Genomic DNA, 24,014 nt, shown 5'->3' on the forward strand with positions numbered 1-24,014 from the left:
CAATAAGAGCACTTCATCAATGCTGAGGGCAAAAAAATAATCAGAAAAGAAAATATATCCACACTTCTATCACCTAGCGCTTAATTTTTATTTATGTACTCCATCTTCATCTGTTCATTGTGAACGAGTACGCCAAAAGCTTTTGTTCCTCAAGTAAAATGTATGAATTAATCAATTTTTAGTATGTTATTTCATGATTAAACACTTTGGTTAAACAAAACGCGCAAGTTAAACATTTTACCTTTGAATTTTACAGACAATGGACCAAAATAAACAACACAAAGATGTGGTCATATTTTAAGTAAAACACTCGCAATTAAATGAGAAATAAATTATATTTCACAGGCTAATGCTGGCTTTACAGCGTTCAAGTTTTCAACTGAAAATGACATCACAGTTTCTCAGGGCTCCGGTAATGACCAATAACGGCTCACTTGCTCACCTGAAGCTGATCCATGATTGGCTGTTACCTGAGCCCTGATCAACTTAGATGTCATTTTCAGCCGACAAGTGACAAAATGGCCGCCCCCTGGAATGAATAAAAAGAGGTGGATTTTTTTGCTTAATTCATATCCCACAGAAGCTAAAATAATCAGAATGCCGCCTGGATTTACTCTGTGGAGTTTGCATGTTGCCGTGCCTTTGTGGGTTTTCTCCGGGTACTCCAGTTTCCTCCCACATTCCAAAGACATGCATGGTAGGTTAATTGAACACGACTAATTGTCCCTAGGTGTAATTGTGTGGTTGTTTGTCTATGTGTGCCCAGCGTTCTGATTGGCTGGCAACCAGTTCAGGGTGTACCCCACCTACTGCCTAAAGGCAGCTGGGATACGCTCCAGCACACCCGCGACACTTGTAAGGTGAAGCGGTTCAGATAATGGATGGATGGATGGACCTAATAATAAACATTTAATAATAACAGAAGGTTATTACATGACTTGACTCCAAACCTCCTTGCGAACAAAGACGCATGGAGCCATGATGGCGCCCGTAGGACCTTCAGGGTCACAGGACTAACTGTTGTTGTTATAAAATCACGTTGGCCGACCTTCATGTTACACGTCGTCGCCATGACGATGCCTCCCGATGCCACAGCGACCTTGTGTATGAAACGGCTGTCGAGATGACTCACGCAACTTCAGTTACCATGGCGACCCAATCTTCCACACACACAGACACATGCTAAAAAGTTGATGATGATGATGAGGAAGCACATTGGATTCCATTCAGCTGTTTTCTTACTTTTTTATTGAAGCATCCTCAAGCAGGGACGTTAAACACATATCCCACAATGTATCAGTGCAAGTCATTGAAAAGTCACATGACAAGTCATAGAAACATCTAGAAAAATAGAGCTATTGTACAAACATGGAGGTCACGTCACTTTTCACCCTCATGCAGGACAGTCGATTGGTCTCGCCCAAGTCGCCGAATCCCAGCATGCACCTGCTGGGCCCACGTGCGTCTCGTCAGGAGGCCAAAAGTGGACCTTCTCCAGGTCCCGAAGGTTTTGCCAACGCCACCGCTGTGGCACACTCCGCCGGGTGCTGCGTCTCACACGGCGCTCACAGCCAGCGAATAGGCGGCCATCATCTGCGCCCGAAGCTGCTGCTTGACGTGCACGCGGCCGTGCCGCTTCCTCTCGTCGCTGCGTGCGAAGCGCTTGCCGCACACGTCGCAAGAGAAGGGCTTCTCGCCGGTGTGCGTGCGCGTGTGCGTGGTCAGGTGGTCGCTACGGCTGAAGCTCCTTGCGCACACGCCGCACTGGAAGGGCTTCTGTCCCGTGTGGACGCGCACGTGCCGGTTGAGTTCATCCGAGCGCGAGAAGCGGCGCTCGCAGCCCTCCACGGAGCACGGGAACGCTTTGGCCTTCACGCCGGTCTTTGCAAGAGCTCTGCGGCCCTTCCGGGACACTTTGGTACCTGCCGGGATGCCGCTCAGGTGAACGGTCGGAAAGGAGCCATGCAGGAGGGATGACAGGAGGTCGGAGTCTAAGGTGGAGGGGGAAGGACAGTGAAGGTCCACCTCCATTTTGACGTGGTCGCCTTCAGTGCCGACCTTCCAGTTCTTCGCCCAGTTCTCCGGCCCGACCATTTCCTGCTTGACCTCCAATGCCTTCGTCTCACTCTGGCCGCTGTCTTGGCTCAGAAGAGCCTCGATAAAGTCCGGAGCGGCCGGGGTTGCGAGGGAATTGGCCCCGCAGCTGGAGCCGGATGACTCGCTCTTGATTGTGGCCAAAGGAGGGTAGGCGGCGTCCCCCTGCTGCTCCATTTCGGTGCAGATTCCCACAATCTCCGTGATCATGTTGAGGATGGCGTCCGCTGTGCTGCTCAGGCCCACGGCCGTCGGTGCGGTCGGCTCAGGCAGGAAGCTGCCGCTGAAGTCGAGGGAGGGCGAGAGCGAGTCTGAGTCGCTGAAGTCGGAGAAGAAATCTGAGTCGGAGGCGTCAGTTCCCGGAGAGACAACTGGAGAGCGACAGAAAAGGGGGGGGGGGGCATTTGTTATTGTTGCATAACAGCACGATGACATCAGCACGCAACTAACGAGAAGAGGATAATGATGAAGATGGTGCTTCGACAACTCACCTGTTACATCGGCCTCATTGACGTCGCAGCGATTGGACTCCACGCTGTTCACCCAGGCGCTGCATGCGTCTTCAAAGTCGGACAGGAAGCTGCAGTGGCGTTCAGCAAGCATGGCGGTCCAAAGATAGGTGGGAATTCCCTCAGATGGGTTTCCAGGCAGGATGGTGCGTCCGGAGTTTGCGTTGCGGTGCTCACTTGGTGCCGAGGATGCCGAGATGCTGTGCTCGCCAGCCCTTTTATACCCTCCGTCTCCGTGGCAACGCTGGCGCCGCCTCATTGGCGGAGAGCGGCGCGAGGGATTCCCCCCACCGTGCACGTCAAGAATGCCCAAACATGGCCGACTTCCTGCGGTGACGGCGGGCATCCCCGCGCCATAAAAGGAGCGGCGGGCTTTCCTCACTGCGGCAGTGCATCTGACACCCGCTGCAGATACGTCCACCGAGCGTGTGTGTGTGCGCGTGTGTGTGCATGTGTGGTGTTGCTTCCATGGCAACGGCTGTTTGGATGAAAATCTGCATGATGAGTGCAAACAACAACATTGTCTGCCAAACCAACACACAACAATCACGTTTGCTGCAGTGGATGACAAACCATCCACAGGTTTCCATGGCGACAGGAGCACTTTCACACAAGAGTTAAGTTGAAAAATCAAAGACGCCAACATGCTTCGCAGCGCCCCCTAGAGGCTGGTGTTTCCATGGCAACCATCAGAGACCCGTGTTTATCTTGGCATCCTATGATCAACATTGGGCCTGCTTTGGACTGGCATGATATCAGCAAGGTCGCCTGACGCAGAACAAACAGGCGCACGCAACCTCCAACCTGCGCAAGGTCTATCCACCCCTCAGACTTTAAAAGACGAGCCACCTCCGCCTCTGTCTTCATTTCATCGCCATGGTGGCCTATGTCTTTCCCGTGACCATCTCGCCGCTCCTTCTGGCGGTCCTCGTCCTCGCCGCGATCGCCGTCCTGCTGACGCTTGCTCAGCACTCCAGCGGGATGCCTGGCCTGCCTCACCTGCCCGTGGTGGGCAGTCTGCCTTGGATGAGGGGGGCCACACCCCCGCACCTGCTCTTCATGCAGTTGGGCCGAAAGTGAGATCTTGAATCTGTGGACAGGCACGACCTCCTATGCTCACTAAAGCGTGTGTGTGTGTGTGTGTGTGTGTGTGTGCGTGTGTGGCAGGTACGGGCCGCTGTTCGAGCTCTACCTCGGGCCGCATCGCACTGTGGTGGTCAACGCCCACCACCACGCCGTAGAGGTTTTGCTGCAGCGAGGACGAGACTTCGCGGGGCGCCCCAGCATGGTGCCGTATCATGAAGCCGTCGAGCAACTTCCTTTTTGTGTCACCTGTCAGCTGACGTCACGATCGGCAGGTGACCACCGATCTGCTGACCCGAGGCGGGAAAGACATCGCCTTCGCGGACTACTCGCCTCGGTGGAAGCTGCACCGTCGCCTGGTGCACACATCGTTCACTCTGTTCGGAGAAGGAAGCAGCCGCCTGCAGGACATCGGTATGTAAAGTGGACTCTCGGGTCACAACCGTACGTGTTCATGCCGGAAATTTTCTGACAAATTTTGATCGGGATCACAAACTAGACTTCAATTTGGAAAGTCACGACATCTTATTGTTTTTCTGCTCTAAATGAGCCCGCAGTGGCTGTCGAGAAACGCTGGAACGGATTAAATCGATTTCCATTCATTTTAATGGGGAACTTGTTTTGGAACGCGATAAGTTTGTGATCTGGACCTCCTGGCCTACGGCGATGACATTTTGTCAGTTCTGTCCGAGGTGGACGATCTGTGCGCAGAGCTGTTGTCCAGCGATGGGCGCAGCTTCGACCCGTCACTCGCCGTGACCACGGCCGTCACGAACGTGGTGTGCACGCTGGTGTTCGGTACTACCTACAAACACGGCGACGGAGAGCTGCAGGAGGTGATGCGCTACAATGACGGCATCGTGCGGACTATCACCAGAGGCGGACTGGTTGACATCTTCTCCTGGATGAAGGTACGAGCCGACCCATTGGTGGAACTCCACCAAGTCGTAAGCTTCTGCTGCGATTCAGGTGTTCCCAAACGCGTCGCTGAGCGAGCTACGGGCGTGCATCGCCGTGCGAGACCGCCTCCTCGCGCAAAAACTGCACGAACACAAGGTGAAAGATGTCAGGAGAAGGCACCGGCTTCTCGTCGGTGGCAATCTATCACTGAGCAATGTCTCGCTTCCAGGTGGCGCTGCGCGATGGTGACCCTCGAGATCTCTTGGACGCTTTGCTGAAGGGTCAAAGTTCACCCGCAGCTGACGGGGCGGCGATCACAGACGATCACGTGTTGATGACGGCGGCGGAGGCCTTCGGCGCTGGCGTGGAGACCACGTCCACCACGCTGCTCTGGATCTTGGCGTACCTACTGCACCACCCTGAGGTACACGCCCACACGCATTTTGGGTGAGCCACTTCATCGGATGACTGCTCGACGGCACCTCCTGCAGGTCCAGGAGCGCGCGCAGAAGGAGCTGGACGAGGAAGTGGGTGAACGAGCCGTGCGGGCGGCGGACCGCGGGAGGCTCCCGTATCTGGAGAGCATCATCAAGGAGGGGATGCGGATCCGGCCGGTGAGCCCGGTGCTGATCCCGCACATCGCTATGACTGACAGCAGGTACGCCAAATGAGCATAAACGCAGTGTGCCCGTGCGGGCTGATATTGGTTTCTCGCCACAGCATCGAATGTCACGCCATCCGCCGCGGGACTCGAGTGTTGGTCAACATGTGGGCCATCCATCACCATCCTGACCACTGGGAGCAACCAGACTTGTTTAAGCCAGGTAACCCAGCCCAACACGCCAAAAGAGGATCCAAAAGTAAACCTAAAGACATGTCATAAAACCTCCAGATCGCTTCCTTGATGACCAGGGTCAGCGGGTCACACCATCTTGCTACCTGCCATTTGGGGCGGGGCCTCGCATCTGTGTGGGCGAATCACTGGCTAGGATGGAGCTCTTCCTCTTCTTGTCCTCCATGCTCCAGCGGATGAGCTTTATGCTGCCAGACGGGGCTTTCCCACCCGACCTGCGGGGGCGTCTGGGCGTGGTCTTGCAGCCGCTGCCTTATAAGGTCGCCGTCAGGCCGAGGGCGGGGTGGGAAGTTGGCACTCATGTTAACGAACCAGTTGCGATGAAAATGTCATAATTCTTCTTTTTATCATCAAAGATTAACAAATAAGATCTGAAATGACATGATGTGCTTCAATAAACAATAATGTTGTACACGTGATCCGTTTATTTAGCACAGCTCACACACCGAAACACGTATTCAAGATCATCAGAATTAGAAGAATTGGCCTCATCACGACACAAACAGGAAGTAACGACGAGCAGAGAAAAACTGAACCCGTCCACGCGTAAAAGTTGTAAACCAGACGCTAGTGATGTACTGTGACTGAAGCCAAAAATAAAACTCAATCACATTAGTTTTAATGGCTTTACAAGAGATGAGGTGCCGCTTTTCAAACTCTTGCTACCATTGATTTTTTTTTTGAGGTGACAAACGGTGCGCTACCGGTGATTATCGCCGGGCTCCTAAGGAGTTAGCATCTGTGTCGGCGTACTTACAATCAAGTTGGGTGTTCTGACTAGAGTAAAAAGCGACAAAAGGAGAAAGAAGAAGAGAGCTACAAACTTGGCTAGCTGTAGTAACAGTAATCCACTACAGAGGGCGCTCTGCAGCTCCAGTCCCTTAGCTAAAGAAGAAGAAAAGCACCACATCTAGCACAGAGAGGAGGCGTGGAGTGGAGCCTTATTTTCTACTCACCGGTCTGTCAAGTAAACGGTACAACAAGAAGTGTCCATTTCCAATCAGGAAGAGTTCATGTCCGCTAAGGAAGTGTGCATGACCAATCAGGAAGTCTCGACTGTCAGGATGTATCCATGTCCAAACAAGGAGTGTCCATGTTGATCAGGGAGTGTACTGTGTGTGTTGACATTCAACAGGAAGTGTCCAGGTCCAAACAGGAAGTGCAGGTCCACTTTGCTAGTGTACATATCCAGCTGGAATTGTATTTGACCAACCCCGCCCAAAAACGGATCTCCAATTAGAACGCGTCCATGTCATGCGAACAAGAACTGTCCGATGACAAATATACATGTCCATCAGCGCCCTACATCCAATCAGTAAGTTGTCATGTCAATCAGGTGATGTCCATGTCCAATCAAGGCGGGTTCATGTCAAACAGAATGTGTCAACATTGGAAAAAGTGAAGTGTGTACATCTGATCAGGAAGCGGATGAGAAATGAAGATGGATGGCTGGAGCGTTTCGTCATTTGGGATCTCAAGACAGGCCTGTCAATCATCTGCCGTGACCGCCTCTGCCCATCACGCCGTCTCCACGACGATCACGACGTCGCCCGCTTCCTCCGGGGGTTGGCACGGCGTGGCAGCGCACTTGGAGGGGCAGTCCACGCTGTCGTGGAGATCAGCGTTCTTCCCCCCAGCGCCGCTCTCTGGCTCGGCGGAGTCTTCCTCCCGCGCCTCCCGGCCCTGGACGTGGCAGCGGCACACCTCGATTCCAGAGTCGCCGGTCAGTCTGCGGTGGCGGTACTGGCTCTCGTCGGCGTCCACGTCATCTTCATTGGCCTCCTCCTCCGGCTCCGCCTGAAAGACATCCACGCACGGCGAAAAGAACGTCTGCTTGGGCGGGGCCTGAGTGGGCCGGGCGGGTAGCGGTGCATCCAGGAGGAAAGAGGTGGAGGGAGGGGCGAGCGCGCAGGGGGCCGCGCACCCGCTGGACTCGGGCGACGCCAGTGTCTTGGGGGTGGAATCTGGGTCTATGAGTGGAGGCGGACTGCTGGGCGGCGGCGAGCTGGTTTTTGATGCAGCGGCGGTGTCGGCGAGGGCAGGCGGGGTGTCGGAACCGGGAGAGAGAGGAGCCTGTGGGGGGGTCTCCGTGGCGACATCAAATGGGAGGGCTGCCAGCTCGCTGGGCGTGGAGGCGTGGCTTGTATCCGTTTCATAGGTTAAGGGTGCGGAAGGGGACGAGCTACACAGAGAGGAGGGGCAGCAGGAGTCACAGGAGCAGCTGGAGCTGCAAGAAAAAAAAATAGCAGGTTTGTTGTTTGAACCTGTCCTCTTCGGCTGCTTGCTAATGCAGTACGGTGGATATGGAGGTCTTTTTATGTCGCAACACTTGAGGGAGTTTTTCTGTCTCGTGATGGATGGTTATTGGAAATGCAGTCAGTTGGACAGAACAAAAGAGACAAAAGAAATGTGGACAGGGAAGCCAGTGCAAGACAAATGGACAGAGGTGGGTCGAGTAACCGCAAACCGTATCCAAGTAGGAGTAAGTGAAACAACAATAAATTTAATTTTATTTAATCTAATACATTTAAGAAAATAACTCAAATTCTACCACTAGTAGGGATGGGCAAGTACGTTTTGGGCCGATACGGCCTTATTTTAAGGTACCAGATAATCATGGAGGTTGCAAATATCAGAACCCAACGCGAAAAGCCCGTGTGCACAAAGAGACTGTTTTTTTGTTTTTTTTTTCATCTGGGTTCATTCAAGGTCGCAAACGATCACAGAGACGTTCGCCAACAATTTTTATGATCTCAAAGTTTTTCTTGTTGCCGAGAAATTTTGAACACGTTCAATGTTCTGTTTGCAACGTTGAAAGAACCTTGATCCAAAAAAAAGAAAAAAAACATTCACTTCACGCGCAAACACCTTCATCGCTCTGTGTCATATGGCTTAAGGCAAAAAAATCTGGCATGGACTAGGAACTCCGTGCAGTAGTTGGTGACAAACACAATGGTGAATCATCAACAGCACCAGAAAGGTATTAATTCACATTTTTTTGTCATTGTGTTGAATAATATTTGATAAATCCAAAATCCCAGATATATCAGAATTTTCGATTGAAAAATGATCACAAGGTAATGTTACGTGGTATCGCTCAAGGAGTAAATACTTGTACTGGTATCCGTCTGAAAAAATTAGGAGAGGACATCCCGAGCCACTCTGCTGTTTTTTTTATCATGTTTTACTTTGAAAACAAAATATTCAACGTGAGAGCACGGAGACCTTGCGTGAGGTCATGTGACTGGCTGGCATCGTTTGACCGCTGGAACGAAGACAAACATCACGGCGACGCACCTGTTGTCCGAGCTGAGCGAGGAGGGGCCGTCGCTGAGCGGGCGGTGCAGCAGCGGGTCGTGCTGCATGAGCAGGTGGGGGTCGGCGGTGCGGGGGGGCTGCGGGTAGCGCGGCGCCGTGAAAACAGAGCTGTAGGGGGGCGGCGGCGTGGAGGGCTGCGCCGCCACCTCCTCGTACGACGGCAGCTTGAGCGACGCCAGGAAACCTGCGAGCAGGTCACACGTCAACATCCGTCGTGGAGGTGCATTTCCTCGTTCTGAGACACACAACTTACTGAGGTCCAGCATGGAGGACGGGTAGGAGGCGGTGCCCTGGTAGGCCAGCAGGCTGATCTCTCGCTGACGCCGCTGCTGCTGCTGCGCTCGCACTTTGGCTCGCCGGTGGCGGTACGCGCAACAGCAGCTGAACATGATGAGGGCCGTCCACAGCAGCCAGAACCCTACACGTGACATTATCATCACAAGCGAGGTGACATCCACAAATCATTCACTCATAACCGTGACCGTCGTTGTTAAATAATGGACACTATAATTGTCAGAAGACATTTGAACACCACTACAAAGTCACTCTATAGGCCACTAGTGCATAGGGAATGATTCCGAACAACTCACACCACAGCTCGTAGTAGTACGTGCAGCAGCCCGTCTCGCCGCAGCAGTGCCCCGTCTCACACAGGTAGCCGCCGTTAGCGTTGGCGCCAGGGCAGTAGCGCGGTCTCCCCAGCAGGGGCAGGCTACCACCGGAGTGGTACTCCATCGCACCCCTGCTCCAACCACTTCCCCGCCACTGCTAGCTACTTGTGCCAACAACCTGCTAGCCACTGAACATAGAGGCTGATCCTTGTCGTTCCATTATTATTATTACTCCAAGTCAATTCTGCCCCAACAATCCCAGCACTCAGCTATCTTATTGCCGGTAACTGTGAGGAGAATTGTCTCGTGTTGTCAGCCTGCTAGCGTTTTGACAACAGAGATGTCACAAAACTACGCTAACAGGCAAAAACCTTCAAGTGCCACGCAAGAGGACACAACAGCCGGAGGCGACAAGATGGCAGCCGAGAGGCGATCCCACCTGCAGAGACACAAGACATACGATGTCGGGAAAAAGGGTTTGCTCCCTGACTTCCACTTTTTTTTTTTGGCATAGCTGTCACATCTTAATGTTTCTTTTACTGGTGAACTTCATTCGACCTTCTCTCCACCTTTGAATGTACATGTCTGACTGATAAATGTTTCTGTACTTTTTGCACATTGATGATTGTTAGTGTCATCTCCCTCTCATGATATCAAAATGTAAGCAGCATGACTAAGTAGACTGAAACTGAATTTGTGCATAAACTGAGACAGGAGCATAAGTATTTGGAGATATACGTTTGTGATGTTGTTAAAAGTTATCTATATTTTTTTTCAATAAAAAATGTGTGCCATGGCTTAGCAGAGATTATGAAATATTGAGAGTAGTGTATTTTCCTCCTTCGAGCTTCTTTGTTGCTATTTTAGTAACATACCGTGTTAATTTTGCCTCTGGCGGTCACGTGTGCGTTGGCTGCAGTTTCCATGACAACTGACGGCGCACTAACTCACTAGCGCCCCCTGGCATTCGAAGATGTCATGACAAGAGACAGCTAGCAGGTTTATCGCGTACACTCGACTCAGAGCAAAACAACCAAGACATGATAGCATGTGGTTTGTGAACGCCACATCCAAACAAACACACGTTCTGTTCACATATAAGACAAACTCAAGGCGTACCGCTCCATCAGTCCTAGTTGTGGGCTTCTGGTTCGGTGTGTCGGTACCGCCGGGGCCTCCTCGCTCTGCCTGGAGCCTTCCCCGCCTCCTCCGTGAGACCCTCCGCCAGCCCCGCCGCCATCAGCTCCCGTCGCGCGGCAAGCTCACAATACTGCGCCACCTACGTCCGGTGCACTTTCAAAACAAAAGCTCTCTCCGCGGACTGTTTGAACGCGATGGTCTGAGGATCAAATAGACGGGAGTCTCTTGTCATATTTGACTGTTAGAGTTTAATTTGATTAAATCGAGCGAGCAAACAAGGCGCCGCCTAATCGTGCTACAACGTTAACATTTATTCCATCGTTTGCATTTAATTTGAAAAATAGCCAACTTGGTATCATCCTTTTGACTTTACATTGTTCAACATGTTTTCCGGCGATAACACAGCAAGCGGAGTCATAATAACTTTTATTTGTTATAACTGAATGTAGTGGATTTTAAACAGTTTATTGATCAATGATTATCATCACGACTAATCATTGTTGATTTCGCCAGTCGCAGGAATCGCTGGACTCCGATTGGCTGATGAGGCAGGTTCCTGGCCAATTACAGCACATCGTGCTCTGAAGGCTTCTTCCCCTAGCAACAAGGCAAAAAGAAAGCTGTCTCCGTAATCGTTCACTATTTTCCTGCAACCAGGGCTGAATAATTCAGAAAAATACTGTAATTGTGATCCCCCGCACCAATATTTCAGTCGTTTAATTTGCAATAATTTATTTTGGTTCCTCTTCCTGGATGTGTGTCACACAAGCAATAAATTGATCTATATTACAACCAACGGTTCAGATTATATTTAATTGTGTTTTAATTTCTGGGATTATTCCCACGCGGACACTGTTGAAAGACTGAAAGTGCACAACTAGTGCCTGTTACCCGTACACGCGACCACACACGCACGCGCACTCACACGCACACAAAAGTACTACAAACAACGTATAGATACTTTTAATTTTATGAGTAAGAACTTATACTTCCATTTCTCTTTAAATATTTACCATCAACAATGTTACATTCGTTGGTGACTGTAAATAAACACTTGTGCAAACGTTCGAAAAATAACGTTGTTTTTGCTGCTTCGACACCCTTCGTTCATGTTTGCCACATCCAATATGGCAGCGGCGTCGACGTACAATTTAAGGCGTAATCTAGATAATGTACTAGTGTCTATGGCTGAGTGCGCGTTTATTGCCTCCAACTCTTTTTTTCATCTTACTTCCTCTTTGCAGCCTTAAGAACGAAGAAAGCAGTAGTAAGGCTCCGATAGGTGAGATAACGTTTCAGTTCACTAACACATTAATGCAACGTCAATACAGTGCCGGACTACCAGCTAGTTCCATAGGGTTGATAGTAACCAAGTAAATTTACTCGAGTACTTTTCTGTGACCAGGCTCCCTCCTCTTTGCCAATACTCTCACTGGAAGTCAATTACACGTTGCTTATTTAATTTTCTTCGTGTATTTAAGTGAAAAACTACAGTGAAGAATTCAGTTAAAGAATTCAATACTGACAAGCTCGTTTTCTCAAGATCATTTGTTCTGTTTCTTAACAGAAGATTTTATAACTTGTATTCTCTTATGGATTTATATAAGAGCGGAGTTTTACGTGGTGGCATACAACACTGCTCCACTTGTTACAGTTTTGTCATGAGACCAGTGGGGCATTGCCTAACTCAGAACATTAACCCAACAGACCAAGATGTCCTCCGCAGACTCCATTGGACCATCCGTCCCGCTCAACACTGGGGTTCGGATGCCCCTTTTGGGTTTGGGCTTGTACAAACTTTGCGGCGGAGATGCCGTGCTCCAAGCTGTGGATGCCTCCCTGGCTGCGGGCTACCGGGCCTTCGACAGCGCCGCCGTGTATGGGAATGAAGTTGAGCTGGGTCACGCCCTCAAGGAGCTCCTGCCAAAATATGGCTTGACCAGAGAGGACGTGTTCATCACCAGGTGTGTGCGTGTGTGTGTGTCTTGTTAACAAGTGTTCGTACCCTCTTACAAATGTGTATGAAAATCATGTTCAGTGGGACCCCGCAAAAGTGCCTTTGATTAATCTCAAATACAGTTCAGATGTTCTTGTAGGCTTTTCTTGACATTTTTTTGTGGTCACGTGACAAAAAATGACTTGAGAAAACCAGAAACAAAAACTTGAAGACAAAGTTACTCGCCTCTTTGGTCAAAGAATTCGACAGGGTGACATGCAGCATTATGAAGGTCTGGCCAAGAGGGCCCTCAAAACTGGATTTTTAAACCTTCCTATATGCTAATGATGCGGTCAATACACATAGACACAGTCAGCACAAAGAAAGAAACAGCATGTGGTCTCAAAGTGGGAAATGAGGTCCTTCCTCTCATGGAAATGCGTGCAGCTTCCAACTTCCGCCTTTCGCAGTTGTTCTTGAGCAGACAGTCACTTCTTGTGTATTCTAATTTTACAAGCTGTTGGCATTCATGTAACGTATTTACAAAATAACCCTATTCCATGCAATCAAAATCAGTCATTAGTTAGTAGTAGGCTACAAACGAATTCCCAAGGCGTAAAATAATTTTGAAATGATTTAACGCTCGTTTGTTTATAACCCAAAACCTGTCATTTGAACGGGGGTGTGTAGATTTATGATATCCATCAGAGAATTTGACTCTATACTTGTACAGGTATATTGTCCAGAGTCTTGTTTTTGACAAAAGTATCCCGAGTATGAATACTTCAAGTACAGCAAATGTTGAAGGTGCGTTCCTTCTGCCCCCCTGCAGTAAACTGAGCCCCAAAGATCAGGGCGAGGGAGCCATGGAAGGAGCCCTCCACAGCTTGTCCAGCCTCGGGATGGATTACATCGACCTCTACCTGATCCACTGGCCTGGCACTCAGGGCCTCGATGTCGCTGATCAGCGCAACCCAGGCAAGTAGCTGGATTTGCGTAAGACCTTCTGTTTAGTTCCTCTCAAGACGTGCCGCTAATTAAGGTGGTGCCAGCAGGCAACAGAGCTCAGAGTTGGACTGCCCTGGAGGAGCTGCACGCTCACGGGAAACTCAGGGCTATCGGGGTGTCCAACTACACGCCTGCGCACATGAAGGAGCTCATGGGGAGTTGTAAGGTCCGGCCCGCGGTCTTGCAGGTTTGTCCGAACAAATGTGGACGTTTATTATTCATCCCGACCAGTGTATTTTTTTTGTGTCTCGACACTGACGTTGGCATCTCCTATCAGGTGGAGTTCCACCCACTTGAACGGCAGGCCGAGCTGAGGCGCGTGTGTCAGGAGTTTGGTGTGTGTTTCCAAGCCTACACTTCCCTGGGGAGGGGGGAGCTCCTCACAGACCCGCAGGTGGTCCAAGTGGCCGAGACCTGCCAGCGCACGCCCGCTCAGGTGAACGTCGGTCACACTTACACTTTTCTTTAAACAAAAAAAAAAAAAAGTTATCGCAAACAACTTAGTTCTCCTAAAAAGGTAGGGAAATAAACTTTTCGGTGACATTTCAGGTTTAACCAAAAAATTGCACTATTACCTAGCTCACTTGTGATGGGACATTGTGATTTCCATAGAATGTGATCACTTGAATTGGTTTAGCAAATGTTGCACATTGATATTCACCCGTTTCCCACTTTGTTAAATCTTTGGGGATAATTCTTGTGAGAACTCATCATCTGCGATTCTCAAAGGTTTTTACACCAAGTGCCACCTCCAAAAATAATGAGCTCTCCAAGTACCTTCCTAACGGCCAACAAGAAAATACAGACAAAAATACAAAGGCTGAGGTTTTAATATTTAAAAAACACATTTGTTGTACTTAAGTTAAATAGAACTTAACTGTACTCAAAAAAATGGACTCTACTGGATTTTAAAAATGTTAAAATACGCTTTTTCATAGCTACTAGTACTGTTTTCGAATGCAATTCATTTTTTGAAAAGTACATTTTTATTGATTTATTTTAATTCATGCTTCCACTTACCTATGGTGGTAATGAATAACTCAAATGAAAAAAAAACTGCCAATGTGTTATTTCAGAAGTGGTAGGCCTTCATATTAATCAGGAGCCAAGAGGCAGCTCTCACCAAAAAAAAGAAAAAGTTACCGACACTTACGTTTTCTGCTCTTTTCAGGTGCTGCTGCGCTGGGCGGTGCAGCAGGACGTCCCGGTGCTCCCCAAGTCGTCCAACCCGGAGCGGATTCGGGAGAACGCCAAGATTTTTGACTTCACGCTGAGCGACAGCGACATGGACAAACTGTCAGCTTTGGATCGAGGACACCGGTTCTGCTGGGACCCCTCCAAAGTGGTTTGATGGGACCAGCCCGAGCCGGGCTGCCAGTTGGGACTTAATTCACCTTTCTAATAGCACTACTATCATCATTTGAATAAAATGCATCATACTCATCTTGTTCAACTTACCTGTAACAAGTTTTGCTTCAACCAATCAGAGGACAGGAAAATGCCGATGTCATCGGAATAAATGACCTGAATTTCATGGATGAATTAAATTTGGATTGTGAATGTTCAGTACAAGCAAAAAGGATAAATATCACGTTTTTTTTTTGTCCGAAGCATTATTTATTCAGGACAGCATATAGGATAAGAAGTTTCACAGCTGTAGATAAAGTCCATGTACAAATTTCCTTAAAAAAGAAAAAGAATTAAAATTTTCTCCACACAGATTCAAGTAATACCGTTGCAAAACTGCACATGCCCAGCTTTCTTACTCCTTTTTTTCCGAGTTTTTTTTTTTTTTTAGTGTGGCTTGGGCATCATCATGTGTTGAAGTTTAAGGCGGTACCGTGCAGCGTCGCGTTCCTAAATCGAAGGCATTTGACAAGATTCAGTTGGTGTTTGGCTCACGTGTACACACGCTTAACGCAGGTCCACTTTGTTGCCCTGACAGCAGTTCTCTCAACACCTAAATATTTCATTTATGGTCGCATCACTCCTCTAAAAAAATAAAATAAAATCAACATTTTAAAACCGGAACTCTTAAAAAGGTCTTGTGGGTTTAGATACCATTTTCAGTCAATCCATAATCACACAACTGTGACGATAATTTTGGATCACACATGTGGGTGAATGCATTTAAAAAAAAAAATCTTGATTTTCATTTGGAGAACCTACAAATCATTCAGAGACAGAACGAACGCACCGATTATCAAAGTTAATAATCACATAGATGTCAATGCTACTTTTTTAAGTGGCCATAACAAAAAAAAATTTAAAAACGTATTGAGCCAGTGTTAAGTCATGTGAAGAACGCACGACGGCGCCAGCCAAAAATGGGAGCATGTCCCCGCCGGCCCTTCTAAGTCGCGTCGAAATGTGTCCTGGTGACACCGAACGCAACGTCATGGAAGGCAAACACATTGCGAAACACGACATGACGACACCACAAGACGCTCTGATCGCCGCCGCGCAACAAGAATATTTACACCGCTAGAAATCTTTTAAAACATCTCATATGGATTTTGTGCTTTTAAAAAAGTCACTTCCTCTCCGGAACCCTGACGTTTGACCTAAAGACTGGATTCAGATTGTCTGTGTACAAGATTGTTCTTTCCTTGATTGATTTCATACAGCAGCGTGCAAAAGCGTCAGTCCGCCGGCAAGACGTTTGCTCGGACGGCCGAAAGCTTTTGCGTGGTGCCGTAGGACGCCGATGATTGTTGAGTCGAGTCAGCGCAACAGTACGAGTTGGACCAGCTGGACTTCAGGTCCACTGTCTGGAACGCTTGTTTGTTTTTCACCCACCTGCCCTGTCCGTCTACATCGTTGCATAGTGTTGGCGCGAGATGAGCGAGTCCCGTGGTAAGACCACGTCCGTAAAAGACCCAACAATATCGTCAAAAATCACATGAAAAGTGGTTGAAGAAAAGACACCTGAGTCCGCGTCATTGCGTCTCTTCAATGATGGCAGGCCAAAAGTCCGGCGGAACAGCACAATACACCCCCCCCCACTCTCCACCCCACCTCTCCGCAGTGTCAGTCGGGAGGCTATTCCGTGCGATAAGTGTGGTTGTCGTGGTGGTTGTTCTCGCCCTCTGCCTCCTGGTGGCTGAAGAGGTAGCTCCACCAGGTTTTGGAGTGGTGGATGGTCGTGGATGTGCCGCCGGCGCTCTTCAACTTTAACTCCTGCACCCAAAAAAGTTGGACAACAAGGTGAGAGTGGGCCATTTCTCGTGGATATTCCACAACGGGTTAAGGAGAGAGGGGGGAGGGGTGCAAACAGGCCATTTTGCCCTCGTAATCCGAATTGAACCCAACTAAAGCGTGAAGTCTTTTCCATGGAAAGAAAAAAGTTGCAATGTTATGTTAACAAATATCAATTTCTGAAAAAGTCATGCACACTGGTTTACTTTTTTTTGTACTGCCTGACGCACTGGGCTTCGTCACTCCCTTTTTGGGGGCCCTCTGAATAAGGGACTGGCACATTTGTACAACTTTCTGAGTTCCCCAACATTCGGAGTGCCCACACTGAGCATTTTTCCGGACGCACCAGCAATGAGGGTGGGGATTTTGGGGGCGAGGAGCTCTACTGTTCTTGGTCTCTGTTTTTGGAGAGTAAACCCCCCCCCCCCAAAAAAAATTGTTTTATAATCTGCAGTGACTTGTTTTATTCTTCTTTGTGATTTTTTTTGACTGGTCAAACTTATACAGCGGAGTGATGTATAGTCTCAAATATACGGTTATATGAGGATAAACTGGATTTTTCTTTTCGAGACAAACATCTCAATATTTACAAGAACAAAGACGTACTTTGGTGAAATTTTGTCATCTTACAAAAACATTACCAGAGTATTTTTCGAGGTAGTCATCGCTGCCCTAAATTTAAGGAAAGTAGGAAGTCACGTTATAACAATGAAGGAAATTATTAAAATGTCATTTGCAATATGAAGCCTTTTTTTCTGAAAAGATAATGAAATTCTCTCTGTCTTCCCCCAAAAATAAATAAATAAATGTAATTTATAAAAAAAAAAAATCAGTGAATGAATTAAAAAAAGGCCCCGATTGTGAAATATGTTGCCATTTAGGCAGTTGACAAAAAAAAGAAAAAAGAAAAGATGTAACAATAGAATAGGTGGTTTGTAGTTAAGTGTTCCCAGCAGGATTGTTGCGCAACGCTCAAGGCGGGCGGAAGTATTGAGTGCATTAGAAACGTGATTGTTGGAATAAGTGAACAAATGGAAGAGCTCCAACTGTCCAATCTGTGTTCATAAGACAGAACAGAACAAAATAACAAAACAGTTGAATGACCAGCACTTCTCACCCGTTTGTCCATCAGGCTGTCGAACTCGTCGCTCATGCGCCGCAGCTGTCGGCCGTACTTCTTGGCAGCCCAGAGCGCGGGGGGTGCCGACTTTGAGCGTCCTCGGAACGGCGCTCCGTCGGTGGGCGTGCAGGCCTCCTCGTCAGCCCTGGCCTGGAGCTCCTCGTCGCGCGACACCGCCGAAGCGTGGGACTCCGAGTTGAGCCGGATTCGGCCAGACGTCGCTATAACAGGGACGATAAAATGTAAGAGACGCACGGACGCGCTGATGGTACTTCGCTTTGTGTCAACTGGTATCTCGTTGGATCAGGGCAATGAATTAACAATCAACAAGATTTGAATTAGTAGTTGAAGTAATAAAAGGGGTTATAAAAGTTGAGGATTTTTCATTACAGTTAGTTGTAATTTCGTTTTGACTTTTGTCTCTTGAATTTTGTTCATTTTAATTACTTTTAGGAGCAGGTTTGTTAGTATTGGATTTTATTGTTTTAAAAATGTGGCGTTTTAGTTTACAACATACTTTTCAATAGTTTTAGTATTTTTTTAAAATATACAGTAGAGTATTTGTCAAGTACATAATTAAAAAAGAAGTCACTGAGTAAATTGTAATAAAGTAAAGTACAATTCTCAAACAACTGTTTGACCTTCCTTTTTCCTTGTAATTATAGTTTGTTTTATAAATGTAAAATAGATTTTACGTTATTTGTTTTTTTTTTTTTTTTTAAATAATTTTCATTTTCATAAAATTTCGTTTACAGTTTTTTTTTTCATTTTTGTATTTTGTTTAGCACTCGCTGAAAATCTCTTTCGCTTAATATCAGGAACAGATTTTATGTGTTTGCATTTCAAGTGAATTTGAAAGTAATTCAATTAAACTCATCCACAGGTTTGTGCTCCATCTTTGTTGCTTTTAAATTATTTTACAGAATGAAATGAAATTAAGTGGAAAAACCTGACAACTTCCATCCTATACTGGTTTACTTTTGCTACTTTTAGCAAGTTAGAGCAAACAACAACAAATTAGCGCAAATCCACTATTATTTATAATTATTCATATTCATCAATGTGAATAATCATGCTTGTGATCACTCACAATAATTCTCACCAATGATTTACTAAGGAAGTGAATGAATAACTACAAATACGCAACACTTCTGTACATCTTTTCAAGTGTACACATTTGTTCTGACAATCTCTTCCACATTCCTGGGAAATCACAATGTCCCATCATCGCTGATCTTAGCCTAGGGCGATAGGTTTGCGCCTGATTTTGCGCACGTGGATGTTGTGTAAATCAACCAAAAGCCTGTCTTGTCGTCAAAGACTCCTGCAAAAAGTTTGTAGTGGGTTTATGGAAATAAAAAAAACATTTTGGTTTGGGCCGTCTTGTTAACAAGGAGAATGGAATGAATTAAGACCAAGACAAAGCCGGGTTAGTTGGTAATGTTGAGGGAGGCTACTCGAGTGTTGTGGCGTGCTGACCCACCGGCAATTCGGAGCTCCGGCAAAGGGAGGCGGAGGCCTTGGCGGAGGTACTGCTCCTGCTCTTTTTCGGCGGCTCGTTGGCCGTCGTCCCCTTCTTCTACCTCCTCAGAGGGCTCGGACTCGCTGTCTGATATCCTGAAGTTCGCGGCCATTGTGACATCTGGGAATAAGGACAACAAAACGTGAGAAGGAGAGAGTTTGGCTGTTGGCAAGAAAGCAGTTGGAAAGTGGCGACAACAACAGCAACAGTCCAACAGCTGCTCTCGAACAGCCGCTCCGAAGGTTGTTCTGTCAATGAGGAGCACCTGGAAATGTGTTATTACACATTTGTTCGAAGGCAAACGCGCTCCTAAACGCCGGCTCGTTCTCTTGAAGTGAACAAAAGAAAGTTGCGAATGGGCGGAAGCTGCCGCGGGTCGACTCGCAAGAAGCCAAAAGAAGCAAACGCGGCGCTTTTTCTTACCGGTTTCCTTGCTGTGGAGGAGGCGACTGGGCCCGAAGTTGAAATGTGGTCGCGGCCGGCGAACGAGCAGCTGTCGTCGTCTTGGTGGTGGTGGTCGTCGTCGTCGTCGTCCTTGTTGTTGTTGCGATTCCTCTCTTTTTTTTTTCAGTCGGATTGTAGGAGCCGCGCGCTCAGCCAATGGCCGGGCGATGACGTCACTGTTGCGAGCTAAGACTGGGCTGTGGTTTTGTTTGTTTGTCGGTCGATTTTGGACATCGAAAACGAATTTTAAAAATGGGACAACCCCCTCTGCATGACGAGGGAAAAAAGTGTCCGTGTGTGTGTTTACTGTGTTTCGAGTGTATGTTACGCGGGGCACCACATGTACAACTATGTCTGTCGTAATACCAACATTGACCTGTGAGGGGCAGCATAGTTCCTAGTAATACAGCATGAAAAGAAAAAAAAAGCGTCTGAAGTTAGAGTGCAACTTCAATTATTATTTCGCTTAAAACACTGTTATAAGTGCGCATGGCAGGCTCGGATCCCTGTATTGAGTAATGAGAGGCTCTCAACAAACCAGGTTCACTGTTTGCGTTGACCATTCAGAGTATATTATCTCAGTATTGTGACTTGTGCCCTCCATAGTTTAGGTTTACATTTTCGCAGCAAATTTAACACAATAGGCTTTTAAAATTTACATTTTTAAGACGAAATGTGCATGTTGGGCTTTCCCCAGAGTTACTGGTACAACTGCATGCCATACAAGCGCTTTATGAGTTTACGGCCAACTGGATTCTTCTCGGAAAAGACCACTGAAGGTTGTTTTGATCTCATATTCTTTTGAATCCTGAAGAATAAGACATTCCTAGAAGCAGTCTAGCTAGATTTGATTTATTTGTCTTCATTTTAAATGTGCCTCTTGTATGAACCATTTAATGAAATTAGCATTAGCAAGCTTGCAAACAAATGAATAGCAGGGCATCAGTGGGCGGGCCGACATTCGGTCACGCCAGGTAGGTGTTGCGAGAGCCACGAGCCCACCACCCAATCTCGCTCCTCTCTCCCACCATCTGGCCCCTCCCTCTCCTGGCGCAGAAGCACGCAGAAGCGCTGCCTCCAACCTGCGCCATCCTCGCCATCCTGACGGCCTCCCATGACATCACTCCACTGCTGCAGTGCTACCTGCGTCCCGGCCGCACGGTGCAGGGTCGTCCTGTACACCGCGCCGTTTTGGACCGTCTCGCCCTCTTTGCAGCTCACAAACAGGACCGAACGATAAACCGCTCCCGCGCCGCCGTAGCTCCTCACCTGCTGGGCCACGCCCCCACTCACCAGCACGGCTCTCAGTGGCTTGTACGCATCCCTGTACAAGATCACCAGTCTAACGAGAGTCATGAGGGAACTTGCCGTGCCCAATGCGCACAGACACACGTAACCAGCCAACAACCACACACAAAACACACCGGCACCGGGTATACGGCGGTGGGGAGTGGCGCCACCCTCATCCATCCCCCACCGCCACGTCCGCGGGTCCTCAGAGCTGGTGGGGATTATAGTTGGGTGAGTGGCGGGAAGGGATGCAGTTGGAGTTGTAGGAAGAGACTCGGTCGTAGGAAGTGTTGCAGTCGGAGTCGAAGGGCGTGGCAGGGCGGTAGTGGTGCCAGGACGGTCAGGAAGTGAAGCGGTTGAAGTGGTCAGTGTAGGCCGCCAAACAACAGCCCCGTCGCCTCTGGCGTTCTCACTCTCCTCCTCCGGACGCTCGGTAAAACTGACAGTGGGGCTGAACGGTGGCGGGGTGGTGGCGCTCTGTGACGGCATAGAAGGCGGACAAATGTCGTCCTGGTCCAGATCGAAGACGGCTTGACCTTTGAATCGCTGTGGCGAATGGCACACCTGCAAGGCCAGAGTGGGGCGTGACGTTTAGTGGAACACATCTGACCTCACGTTATTACGTACATTAGCATTCGCCATATATGGCAGAAGGTGCAATTGCAGATTTGATATTGTGCGCCAACTCACCAAACTCTTGTGATCTTTCAGCAACAACTTGCCATCGTGCACGTAAAAGTTGAAGAAGAATTCTTGCAAGTACGTGTGCAGGTATGTCAGGCTGCAGGCACATGCCCACGGGTTGGCGGCGAATAGCAGGTAGGGCACGTCCTCCCTCGGGTTGAACCAATCGTCCGGAATCTCGCTGATCTGAGGAAGAAATGCACAAATGGTGGTCTCACGGGTGTTGCGCAATTTCATCGCTCATCTCCCACCTGGTTGGTTTCAAGGTGGAGTGTTTCTATGGTAACCAGGGGGCGAAGTAAGAGGGGCGGAAGAACCCTGATGCGGTTGGATTTCAGGTCAAGGATCTGAAAGGGAGGATGGATAAGGAACTGGCAATAAAAGCAAAATCATGTTTTTTTTTTTTTTATGTCTCGGTCCAAAGTCGATCACGCTGGAACCTAACCTCCAATTTGCTGAGTCCGCCGAACGTGTCGTCGCTAAGAGATTCAATGGAGTTGTTGTTCAGGTAGAGATTTGTCAGGTCCGGGCATGCGGAGAAGGCTCCGCCGGCCAGAGAGGTGAGGCGGTTGTGTCCTAGTCGGAGGACGCTGAGGCCCGGCAGAAGCGGCGTGGCGGTCGCCGTCACCTCACTCACCTGAGGGGACAGCGAGGTGGATTCAGTGCAACATGGAAAGACCGCATGACTCCTTGCATGACTCCTAATCACCTCATTGGCCGTCAAGTCCAGCTCGTACAGCTTGGTGAAGATCTGGTAGGATGCCCACAACAGGCTGGAGAACTGGTTCCTGGGAAACAAGAGAACCTCACAGGGGAAGGGATGAAACTGTCAAACAGGAAGCAGGAAGTGTGCGCTTGTCTGCGATGTGTCAATCAAAGACGACCATCCAACAGTTGGCAAACGAGAGATATCCCTTGACATTTATGAGACAGTGACGGGCAAGAACCAGAATATACAGGAGTTAAAATTTCAACTAGTGTTGTTCCGATACCTTTTTTTTGGGTCCCGATACAGATACCGCTAACTGCCTGTGCATTATCGGCCGATACCGATACTGTACATATACTTTTGAAAAATCCAAATAAAAGCACTATTTTTCTTGTAATTCGAAAGAATTTCATAGTCACTTGGATGTCAAATTATTCATTCACCATACGCGCAAAGGCTGTCAAAGTCTTCACCATGGACACCTAACACCATCACAACATACATGCTCTGATCACTTGATATCAGTTATGGTTTTCTTTTTCATGGACACTGGGTTATAAGATTTGATTGAAATTTGAAGCATCTTTATGCGTAATTGTGTATATGGAAATGCATTCTTTTAAACCCCCAAATCTTTTACATTTTATACTAATGTACATTGATGTCAGAATATGTCAATAAAATCATTGTCCCATCACAAAGCTAAATTTATTAAAAAATATCATTTGGAGCGTTTGAAGCATGATAATCAATAGAGTAGCGGGACCATACTGGTTGGTACTTACCGATCCGATACCAGTATTTTAAGGTAGTATCGGCACCGATATCGATACTGGTATCGGTTTCGATGGCGATAAACCTTAAAATGCGGGTATTGGTATCGGAACAAGACTAGTTTCAACATTAAACCTTCATTCAGATAAGGTGCATATTTCCCACGAGAATTATCTCACGGCACACCACCAAATACAAATGTCACAATAGGTACATTCACATAAATGCCGTGAGAAATAATCCAATGTCAATACATTTCACAACGCTTAGATAGATGAACAAAACTATACCCGATGAACATAAATTAAACTTTGGCTTTATTTTTCCAGAAGCTGAGGCACGTTTACCTCGATCGTAGGTTGTAGATCCGTAGGAAGACTATCGAAACCGGCCGCGGTACAGTTGAGCCGCACTCTGTGGTACGTATCCCGGTCACTACTGCAACCGTCCACAGCTGAAATGGCGGTGATGCTGACGCAAAGGAGGGCAACGAAGAAGAAGAGTTTCATGGTGAAGGTGACGCTCAAGCGATGCCAGGGAAGCAAATTTGATGTATGACTCCGCATGTGTGTGTGTGTGTGTATTCTTTAAGTGCCAGCGGCATACACAGGAAGTGTGTTGCCTGATAACGTGTTGTCCTGCGGTGGAAATTGCATGAGAATGCTCAAGCGCTAATGCTGAACTGAAATATTGCGCGGTTATTAGTTTGATATGAAGAAAAAAAATAAGAAAATAGTTCAAGTTGATGAACAATGCGAATTTCCTTGACGCGGATTGCTTGAATAATATCACGCAGTTAGTCTGAATAAAACTGCAGAATA

At 47.9% G+C, this 24,014-nt stretch overlaps 6 protein-coding genes across 6 annotated transcripts; 2 read left to right on the forward strand and 4 right to left on the reverse strand.

Annotated features, from left to right (window-relative positions):
• Positions 1-1,237: 1,237 nt before the first annotated feature.
• On the reverse strand, positions 1,238-2,956 carry LOC148338753 (uncharacterized). The gene is made up of 2 exons (XM_088292390.1): positions 2,586-2,956; positions 1,238-2,465 (listed from the first exon to the last, which is right to left on the reverse strand). The coding sequence occupies exons 1-2, from the start codon at positions 2,947-2,949 to the stop codon at positions 1,555-1,557; spliced, it is 1,275 nt and encodes a 424-aa protein (XP_088148516.1). The 5' UTR covers positions 2,950-2,956; the 3' UTR covers positions 1,238-1,554.
• Positions 2,957-3,139: 183 nt separating this feature from the next.
• Positions 3,140-5,823, forward strand: cyp17a2 (cytochrome P450, family 17, subfamily A, polypeptide 2). Its single transcript, XM_088292391.1, has 9 exons — positions 3,140-3,679; positions 3,771-3,891; positions 3,962-4,100; positions 4,368-4,597; positions 4,656-4,742; positions 4,816-5,010; positions 5,078-5,244; positions 5,307-5,410; positions 5,479-5,823. Exons 1-9 carry the CDS (start codon positions 3,480-3,482, stop codon positions 5,772-5,774), a joined length of 1,539 nt encoding a protein of 512 aa, XP_088148517.1. The 5' UTR covers positions 3,140-3,479; the 3' UTR covers positions 5,775-5,823.
• Positions 5,824-5,844: 21 nt separating this feature from the next.
• LOC148338755 (uncharacterized) lies at positions 5,845-10,635 on the reverse strand. Its single transcript, XM_088292393.1, has 5 exons — positions 10,488-10,635; positions 9,348-9,807; positions 9,011-9,175; positions 8,737-8,941; positions 5,845-7,666 (listed from the first exon to the last, which is right to left on the reverse strand). The coding sequence occupies exons 2-5, from the start codon at positions 9,490-9,492 to the stop codon at positions 6,958-6,960; spliced, it is 1,224 nt and encodes a 407-aa protein (XP_088148519.1). The 5' UTR covers positions 9,493-9,807; positions 10,488-10,635; the 3' UTR covers positions 5,845-6,957.
• Positions 10,636-11,683: 1,048 nt separating this feature from the next.
• Positions 11,684-14,986, forward strand: LOC148338756 (uncharacterized). Its single transcript, XM_088294548.1, has 6 exons — positions 11,684-11,790; positions 12,216-12,472; positions 13,277-13,422; positions 13,500-13,639; positions 13,730-13,888; positions 14,624-14,986. Exons 2-6 carry the CDS (start codon positions 12,222-12,224, stop codon positions 14,801-14,803), a joined length of 876 nt encoding a protein of 291 aa, XP_088150674.1. The 5' UTR covers positions 11,684-11,790; positions 12,216-12,221; the 3' UTR covers positions 14,804-14,986.
• A 59-nt stretch (positions 14,987-15,045) lies between these two features.
• LOC148338757 (uncharacterized) lies at positions 15,046-20,030 on the reverse strand. The gene is made up of 4 exons (XM_088294549.1): positions 19,716-20,030; positions 19,254-19,412; positions 17,768-17,991; positions 15,046-16,632 (listed from the first exon to the last, which is right to left on the reverse strand). Exons 2-4 carry the CDS (start codon positions 19,402-19,404, stop codon positions 16,495-16,497), a joined length of 513 nt encoding a protein of 170 aa, XP_088150675.1. The 5' UTR covers positions 19,405-19,412; positions 19,716-20,030; the 3' UTR covers positions 15,046-16,494.
• A 544-nt stretch (positions 20,031-20,574) lies between these two features.
• On the reverse strand, positions 20,575-23,739 carry gp1ba (glycoprotein Ib platelet subunit alpha). Its single transcript, XM_088294547.1, has 6 exons — positions 23,541-23,739; positions 22,420-22,515; positions 22,156-22,347; positions 21,962-22,057; positions 21,717-21,896; positions 20,575-21,590 (listed from the first exon to the last, which is right to left on the reverse strand). The coding sequence occupies exons 1-6, from the start codon at positions 23,700-23,702 to the stop codon at positions 20,679-20,681; spliced, it is 1,638 nt and encodes a 545-aa protein (XP_088150673.1). The 5' UTR covers positions 23,703-23,739; the 3' UTR covers positions 20,575-20,678.
• Between the last annotated feature and the right edge of the window lie 275 nt (positions 23,740-24,014).

The sequence above is a fragment of the Idiotropiscis lumnitzeri genome, chromosome 4 (assembly GCF_059441095.1).
Source record: "Idiotropiscis lumnitzeri isolate Australia: NSW breed Sydney's pygmy pipehorse chromosome 4, RoL_Ilum_1.0, whole genome shotgun sequence".
NCBI classification, from domain to species: Eukaryota; Metazoa; Chordata; class Actinopteri; order Syngnathiformes; family Syngnathidae; genus Idiotropiscis; species Idiotropiscis lumnitzeri.

Excerpts from the sequence above, each read along its gene's own strand:
- cyp17a2 (XM_088292391.1), top strand. The coding sequence starts at position 3,480 with ATGGTGGCCTATGTCTTTCCCGTGACCATCTCGCCGCTCCTTCTGGCG. Across the intron at positions 4,101-4,367 it reads CAGCCGCCTGCAGGACATCG|TTCTGTCCGAGGTGGACGAT; the intron begins GTATGTAAAGTG and ends ACATTTTGTCAG. Across the intron at positions 5,011-5,077 it reads ACCTACTGCACCACCCTGAG|GTCCAGGAGCGCGCGCAGAA; the intron begins GTACACGCCCAC and ends CACCTCCTGCAG.
- LOC148338757 (XM_088294549.1), bottom strand. The coding sequence starts at position 19,404 with ATGGCCGCGAACTTCAGGATATCAGACAGCGAGTCCGAGCCCTCTGAG. Across the intron at positions 17,992-19,253 it reads GCCGGAGCTCCGAATTGCCG|CGACGTCTGGCCGAATCCGG; the intron begins GTGGGTCAGCAC and ends TCCCTGTTATAG. Across the intron at positions 16,633-17,767 it reads ACAGCCTGATGGACAAACGG|GAGTTAAAGTTGAAGAGCGC; the intron begins GTGAGAAGTGCT and ends TTTTGGGTGCAG.
- gp1ba (XM_088294547.1), bottom strand. The coding sequence starts at position 23,702 with ATGAAACTCTTCTTCTTCGTTGCCCTCCTTTGCGTCAGCATCACCGCC. Across the intron at positions 22,516-23,540 it reads ATCTACAACCTACGATCGAG|GTTCTCTTGTTTCCCAGGAA; the intron begins GTAAACGTGCCT and ends TTCCCCTGTGAG. Across the intron at positions 22,058-22,155 it reads GCGGACTCAGCAAATTGGAG|ATCCTTGACCTGAAATCCAA; the intron begins GTTAGGTTCCAG and ends CCTCCCTTTCAG.
- LOC148338753 (XM_088292390.1), bottom strand. The coding sequence starts at position 2,949 with ATGCCCGCCGTCACCGCAGGAAGTCGGCCATGTTTGGGCATTCTTGAC. Across the intron at positions 2,466-2,585 it reads CAATGAGGCCGATGTAACAG|TTGTCTCTCCGGGAACTGAC; the intron begins GTGAGTTGTCGA and ends GTCGCTCTCCAG.
- LOC148338756 (XM_088294548.1), top strand. The coding sequence starts at position 12,222 with ATGTCCTCCGCAGACTCCATTGGACCATCCGTCCCGCTCAACACTGGG. Across the intron at positions 13,640-13,729 it reads TCCGGCCCGCGGTCTTGCAG|GTGGAGTTCCACCCACTTGA; the intron begins GTTTGTCCGAAC and ends ATCTCCTATCAG. Across the intron at positions 13,889-14,623 it reads GCCAGCGCACGCCCGCTCAG|GTGCTGCTGCGCTGGGCGGT; the intron begins GTGAACGTCGGT and ends TGCTCTTTTCAG.
- LOC148338755 (XM_088292393.1), bottom strand. The coding sequence starts at position 9,492 with ATGGAGTACCACTCCGGTGGTAGCCTGCCCCTGCTGGGGAGACCGCGC. Across the intron at positions 8,942-9,010 it reads GTCCTCCATGCTGGACCTCA|GTTTCCTGGCGTCGCTCAAG; the intron begins GTAAGTTGTGTG and ends ACCTGCTCGCAG. Across the intron at positions 7,667-8,736 it reads TCGCTCAGCTCGGACAACAG|CTCCAGCTGCTCCTGTGACT; the intron begins GTGCGTCGCCGT and ends TTTTTCTTGCAG.